This window comes from Thecamonas trahens (assembly GCF_000142905.1).
Source record: "Thecamonas trahens ATCC 50062 unplaced genomic scaffold supercont1.29, whole genome shotgun sequence".
Lineage (NCBI taxonomy): Eukaryota > Apusomonadida > Apusomonadidae > Thecamonas > Thecamonas trahens.
In genome coordinates this window covers 26,317-33,070 of record NW_013657651.1, presented here as the reverse complement: position 1 = coordinate 33,070, position 6,754 = coordinate 26,317, and the positions used below count along the sequence as shown (strand labels likewise).

Genomic DNA, 6,754 nt, shown 5'->3' with positions numbered 1-6,754 from the left:
TACGTACGTACTACTCTCTCTCTCTCTCTCTCTCTCTCTCTCTCTCTCTCTCTCTCTCTCTCTCTCTCTCTCTCTCTCTCTCTCTCCCGCCCAAAACACACAGCTGCTGCGCCACACTCTCCAAGTCGACACGGTCACGGGTGACATACCTCGGACTCTTCCTTGTGCTCTCGTTTGTGTCATGGGTACTCTCCAACTGGGCAGCCGTGGTACTGCCCTTTGTTCCTGTTCTCAAGAACCTCCCTTGGCATCTGGGAGGTGCGTCAGCTGTGACTCGGGTCATGGCCGCGCTGGCGGCTTTCCATCTCGGTATGGCTGGCATTCTTATCGGCGTCAAGGAGAAGAACTCGGCGAGGGCCTCGGTGCAGAACTCGTTCTGGATCGTCAAGTTTGCTCTTGTCGCCCTTCTCATCTTTGCCTTTTTCTCCATCCCTAATGATGGCCTTGCCGCCCTGGGGTGGATCGCCTTTACCGGGGCGACGCTCTTCCTCCTCCTGCAGATTCTCCTGCTCATCACCTTTGCTGCTTCTTGGAACGAGTCGTGGGCCGACAAGTGGGAGGCCGACGACCCGAACGGCTGGTACTGCGCCCACCTCTCGTCGACGCTTGGGCTCTTTGTCTTTACCTTTGCCGTCTCGATCGCCATGTACGTGCTCTACGTCTCGCAGTGCCCGCTCAACTCGCTCTTCATCACCGTCAACATCCTGGCCTCGCTCGCCAACGCCTTTATCTCGCTCCTCCCCGCCGTCCGCGAGAAGACGCCCAACTCGGGTCTGCTGCAGGCCGGCGTTATTGCCGGTTACTCGACGTACCTCGTCTTTTCGGCCATCATGTCCGAGAACGCCGCGGCCTGCACCTTCAAGTCGGACGCGCCGCCGCAGCCCGCCGGCGCGTCGGCCTCGCAGATGTCGTCGCTCATTTTGGCGTCCTCTTCTCCATCGCTGCCGTCTGCTACTCGGCCATCCGCCTCTCGGTCTCGGACTCGGACATCGAGGGCCTCTTTATCCGCGATGGCGACAACGACGACGACACCACTGTTCTTCTGCTTGACGATTATGATGGTGCGGCCTCGGACGCCGATGCTGACGCTAACGCTGACGCTGACGCTGACGCTGACGCTGACGCTAATACTGACGCTACCGCCAAGTCCAAGGCCAAGGATGAAGAGGCTGGCAGCGCCGACGATGTCGATGCCGCCTGCGCCTACAACTATTCGTTCTTCCACCTCACCTTTGCGCTTGCCGCCTTTTACATGTGCATGCTGCTGAGCAACTGGATGGTGCTCTCGCACGCTGACAACGCCTCGTCGGGCCTCCGGGTCAACTCGGGTTCCGCCGCCGTCTGGGTCAAGGTTGTCACCTCGTGGGTCACCCACGCCCTCTACGCCTGGTCACTCATGGCCCCTGTTCTCTTCCCCACCCGCGAGTTCGCCTGATCTAAACGTCTCCTTCGCCAAAATGCACTGCAGGCAGCCCTCCCCGTCCCCTTCCGCCCGCCGCCCGCCGCCCGCCGCCCACTGTCAGCCCACCAATGCCGCTGCCTGCCACCACACACCACTCCCCCCACCCCACCCCACCCTTCACCATGCCCCAATCCAATACAGTTGTCGACGCCCAGCGGCTGTCTGCTGCTCTGGTCAGGTCGGGCATGCGCCCAGCTGCCAGTCCTGCCGAGTTGGCTCCGCTCTGTGCCGACCCGCGACTCGGCCCACTCCTCGCCTGGGCCACGTCTGCTGTGCTGAGACCGATTGCTGCCAGTGGTGGAGAGAACGACGACGGAGACCGAGACAAAGGTCATGACGGAAGTGTCAGTCAGGTTCGACGCAGCAAGGATGGTCGACATGGCGATGCTGGTGATGATGATGATGGCGATGACGAGGATGTCGGACACGGGCTCAACTCCTCGGGCGGCTCGGTCGATGTGGCATCGTCGGCGGGTGGTCTGCGCCATGCGATGTTCTCCATGCTGGCAAGGACAGAGAGAAGAGCACTCGCGCTGGCAGAGATGGCCGAGGCCCGGGCAGGGGCCAATGATGGCCAGTTGGATGCGACCAGGTCGCGGATTGCTCGGCTGGACGTGGCGTCAGACGCCGCTGTCGCCGCTGCGGCGGGTGTGGTCGACATGTACGCGCCGCCTGGCCAGCAGCTGGCAGACGATGCAGCGGCGCTGCTGGGGACAGGTGCCGAGGCGAGTCGAAGTGGCGGTCCATTGCTGCCACAGCTGTCCCTGGCACGGGTGCTGGCGGCCGAGGATGGGTTTACGGCTGCGCTGGCACATACAGCAGACAAGGTGGCAGCTCGACATGCTCCGCCGCAGCCTGAGCCGACGGCTGCCGAGGTCGAGGCTGCAGCGGTGGCGGCAGCGCGGTACGAGGACGATCAGGCCGAGCTGGCGCGGATCCGCGAGGCGCTGCCGGTCTCGCTGAGTCGATGGGCGGCAGCGGCGGCTGACCGGGCGACCGAGGCAGCGCGGCTGGCGTGCCTCTCTGCAGGGCTCGAGGGCGAAGACGCTGCGGCGCCGGCGGCGAAGAGTGGGGTTGAGGAACGCGAGCTTCAAGCGCGGATCCTGCATCTCGAGGGCACAGTCCTCCCACAGCTTTTTCGGCGGCTGGCGCGCGAACAGGCCGCCGTCCTCCATGGCAACTACGACGCCAAGATTGCACGGCTGCGGGTGATGGCCGAAGAGCAAGACAAGCTCGCCGCCAGGGTCGCTGATCAAAGTTCCCGGCTCGAGGTTGTCCGCGCCGCACTTCTTGCCGAGGAGCTTCAGATCCGCGAGCTTCTCGAGGCTCTTGCGAGCCATGAGGCGCTGCTTGACTCGGCGCACTTGCGGGCGCAGGACGAGCTAGTCTCCACCCTCCGCACGGTGCCGGTGCCGCGGTCAGCGCTGTATGCGACTGTAGCCGAGGTGGTGGCACCCGGCCACCCGCACTCGCACGACGCAGTCGTTGCGGGGGCACGGACGCTGCGGGAGACCGTCGCCGCGGGCGCAGCAAGCGCCGCGGGTCAGTGGCAGATTTTGGACTCGCTGCGGAGCTCGCTCGAGTCTGTCGGGCGCGAGGCCGATGCGGTTGCGGACGCAGCTGTGGCACGAGAGGCACGTGCTGCGCTAGTCGAGCTCGAGGAAGAGATCGACGTGCTCTCCGATGCGCTGGCCCGTGTGCTGAGCGAAAAGGCTGCGCATGACCACGCGCAGAGCTTTGGGGCGGCCCCTGAGGCACGGACGCTGTACGCCGAGTTCTTTGTCGCGCCTCACGAGCTGCGGGCACGGATTGAGCAGCTGCAGCGCAAGGTGGCGGCGCACGGCGCATCGTTTAGTCGAGGTCGATGACCACGAGCGGGCGGCGGCGCTTGCTAGGCCGAGCAAAGGCGTCGATGCCCTGGAGGCACGGCGACGAGGCTGGCTGCTCGCGTGGGCGCTTTGGCGCGGCAGGCTCAGCAGCAAAGGCGTGGCGGATGTCGGCCGTGCCGGCCGAGGCTACTGCCATCTGGGCACGGCGGAGGCGGTCGCGCAGCACTGACGTCTCGGCGGCGTGGCATGGAGTGCAGAGTGTGCGGTAGTTGAAGAGCGAGCACTGGCCGCCGCCCTCGACCACGGGCACGATGTGGTCGGCCTGCCAAAACAAGCCTGGTGACGGCTCGTTGACCATTCGCTGCCGCATTGCCAGTGAACAGTTGGCAAAGGGCGAGGCCTGGATGTGGGCGGCGCGATCGTGCGGGTGCAGGACCTTGGTGGCGGCGTAGACCTTGTGCGCATCGACGCCGCACTTGACGCACACCCCGTGCTCGAGCTCGAACAGCTGCTGTCGGACGGCGGTGGAGCTCGCACGAACCTGCATCTCGCGCTGACACTTTGTCGAGCAGAAGGCGGCGTCGGGCAGCTTGCGCTCGGTCTCGCAAAAGGCGCAGCGATTGGGATCGACCGGAGCTGCTGTGGGCGCGGAGGTGGGCGCGGAGGTGGGCGCGGGCGCGGGCAGAGGCGTAGGTGCCGGCGGTGCTGCAGGCGAGCGCGTAACAAATGCGTCCAGGAGTGTCGGTTCAGGAGGGGAGGGGGATGACGCCGGGGCCGTCGTTGAGGTCCAGCGGTCGGTGGTGCCAGTCGGTGCTGCTGCGGCGGCGGCAGCAGCTGCGGCAGCAATCGGATCCTGGATTATTTGGCCGGCGAGAGCTGCCTGCTCGATCGGGCGGAGCGTGGCCCATCGGGCGAGAAAGGCGTGGGTCTCGGTCGCAGCCGGCGAGTTGTTGCTTAGCAGGGCGCTGACCTCAGTGAGAGAGGCGGTGGGCAAGAGCGAGACGCCGAGCGCGATCTTGAGACCGTCGAGGACCTGGATGCGGCCGGTGTGCGGTGAGATAGAAAAGTAAAATGTCGAGGGTGCCGGAGGCAGCGGGGGAGGCGGTGGCTTGGGTAGGCGGACCTTGATGGGTCGCGGCGGTGCCGGGCCGGACCGTTCCAGGAAGCCCGCTTCCGAGTCGGAACAGGAAGCGGTGGAGGACGACGAAGCAAATGTATAGGCCGAGGAGGCTGACGAGGCGGCGGCGGTGGTGGCGGCGGATGGGGATGTCCGGCCGGCAGATGGCGGCGGTAGGGCGAGCTCAAGCGTTGACGACGAGGCCGACGACGAGGCGAGGTCGATGACGGTAGGGCCAGCGGGGGCTGTCTGTGGGGCCGGCTGAGGCGCCGCCAAGCGCTGGAACATGAACCGGAGGTCGTGGGAAGAGTGGAGGGCGGCGGATGAGGGCGGGAGTGGGATAGAGCCAGCGGCGTCAATGGTGGCGTTGTCGCCATCGCTTCCACCCGCCTCGGGCTTGGGCATGGAGACCTTGACGCGGACCGAGGCCGGGACAGAGAGCGAGGCAGCGGCGCCATCGAGGGCAGCGGAGACGACGCGGACTTTGCGGGACAGCATGCGCCACATGCGCGGGTCTAAAGTGCCTTTGGCGATGAGGTAGTAGCAAGAGACGGACGATGGCTGGCCGATGCGGTGCGCGCGGTCCTCGGCCTGCTCCATGATGCCTGGAGTCCACGAGAGCTCTGCAAAGACGACAGTCGAGGCGGCCGTGAGGGTGATGCCTGTCGAAGCGGCGGTGATGGAGAGGACGGCGACGGTGATGGTCGGATCGGCCTGGAAGGCCTGGACCTGGCGGTGGCGCTCGGACGGCGGGGTGGCGCCGTCGATGCGGATGTACTTGCGCTTGTCCTTGACGCAGAACCGCTCGATGCCATCGAGGACGGCGAGGTGGTGCGCAAAGACAAGGACCTTTGTCGAGGGAGGGATGGACTCGGTGAGAAAGGCAACAGTGCCCTCGATCTTGGCGTCACCGGTGAGCTTGTACATGTCCATAAAGACGCGACGCGAGTCAAAGGAGAGGCCCTCGGGTCCTGCGCCCGGTGGGCCCGGCGCGGCGGCGTCGCCGGAGCCACCCCAGTTGGGTGCAGCGTCGTTGAGCAGCTTCTCGAGCTTGGCCAGCTTGGCCTTTGCGGCGGCCGGGATGGGAATGGCGATGCGGGTGCGGCGCTTGGCGGGGAGCTCTGTGAGGACCGACGACTTGAGGCGGCGGATCATGACCTTGGAGAGGCGGGTGTGGAGCTCGTCGAGGTTGGATGCGCCCTTGGTGTCGAGGCCCCAGCGGCCGCGGCGGGCGGCGCAGTAGCGGTGGGCGTATGTGTAGAACGAGCCGAACATGCCCGGGCGGATGGCAGAGACTTGAGTGTAGAGCTCTTCGGGGCGTGCGAGCGAGGGCGTGCCGGAGAGCAGGATGCAGCGGGCGGCGGCCTGTGCAATGGGCAGCAGGGCCTTGGTCCGCTTGGCGGTCCGTGACTTGATCATGTGCGACTCGTCGACGATGACGACGCCGAACTTGCGGGCATGGATGGCGGCGGCTAGCTTGTCCTGCAGAAGCAGGCCGTAGGTGGTGATGACAAAGTCTGCGCTTGCCACGCCAGCAAGATCTTTGCCAGACTTGATAACGTGGATGCGGTCTGAAGTGAGGCCGGGGACCCACTTTTCGACCTCGTCGGCCCATGCAAAGCGCATCGACGACGGCGCGACGACGAGGACCGGCCAGTCGCCGGCGTAGTTGGTCGAGAGTGCGATGGCCTGAATTGTCTTGCCGAGGCCCATCTCGTCGGCGATAAGCACTCTCCCGCCAAGTTGGATGCCAAACTTGACGCCGATGCGCTGAGATGGTAGAGGAGTGAGTTGGGGGGTGGGGGGTGGGGGTGGGGGTGGGGTGTAAAAAATGTGTGTCATGTAGAATCAATACCGAGTGCCATTGTCCGTGACGTACCTGGAACGGCATGAGCGTCTCCCGCAGCGACTTGGGCACGCCAGCAAGCATCGGATCGTCTGGTGAGACGACATCGGGCTTTGGAGTGGGCGTCGGGTCATTGGCATCGATGGCGGTGGTGGTAGACGTCGATGACGGCTTGCCCTCGAGCAGCTCTGGCGGGCCAATCTCCACATTGTTGCGACTCTCGGCCTCTGCCTTTGACGACGACGACGACTTGCGCGAGCCGCCACGACGCCGGCGGCCCTTGCGTGAGCCTGACAGAGGTCGCCCCAGCCGAGGCTCCATAGCTCGGGCGGCACGCGACCTTCGTCGGTGCATAGATGCTGTGGAGTGGGGTGGGGTTGGGGTGGGGGTGGGGGTGGGGGTGGGGGTGGGGTGGGGTGGGGGGGTGGGGAAGGTGAGCGGGAGGACGACGGGCAGAGTGATGAAGGATGACGGATGCGACAGCCATCCATGACGGATCG

At 65.5% G+C, this 6,754-nt stretch overlaps 3 protein-coding genes across 3 annotated transcripts in view; 2 read left to right on the top strand and 1 right to left on the bottom strand.

Annotated features, from left to right (window-relative positions):
* The window catches only part of AMSG_06781 (membrane protein TMS1), a gene marked incomplete at both ends in the record, with an annotated part of 1,674 nt that extends 239 nt beyond the window's left edge, over window positions 1–1,435 (top strand). Inside the window, 2 exons of the mRNA XM_013901393.1 lie at window positions 104–798; window positions 840–1,435. Coding sequence (XP_013756847.1) covers window positions 104–798; window positions 840–1,435 — 1,291 coding nt within the window. The remainder of the gene's footprint in view (window positions 1–103; window positions 799–839) is intronic.
* A 335-nt stretch (window positions 1,436–1,770) lies between these two features.
* On the top strand, window positions 1,771–3,215 carry AMSG_06780 (uncharacterized protein; the record flags this gene model as incomplete). The annotated part of the gene is made up of 2 exons (XM_013901392.1): window positions 1,771–3,157; window positions 3,196–3,215. Exons 1-2 carry the CDS (start codon window positions 1,954–1,956, stop codon window positions 3,213–3,215), a joined length of 1,224 nt encoding a protein of 407 aa, XP_013756846.1. The 5' UTR covers window positions 1,771–1,953.
* Window positions 3,216–3,313: 98 nt separating this feature from the next.
* AMSG_06779 (zinc finger Ran-binding domain-containing protein 3) lies at window positions 3,314–6,575 on the bottom strand (the record flags this gene model as incomplete). Its single annotated transcript, XM_013901391.1, has 2 exons — window positions 3,314–6,178; window positions 6,288–6,575. The coding sequence occupies 2 exons, from the start codon at window positions 6,573–6,575 to the stop codon at window positions 3,314–3,316; spliced, it is 3,153 nt and encodes a 1,050-aa protein (XP_013756845.1).
* Window positions 6,576–6,754: the final 179 nt, after the last annotated feature.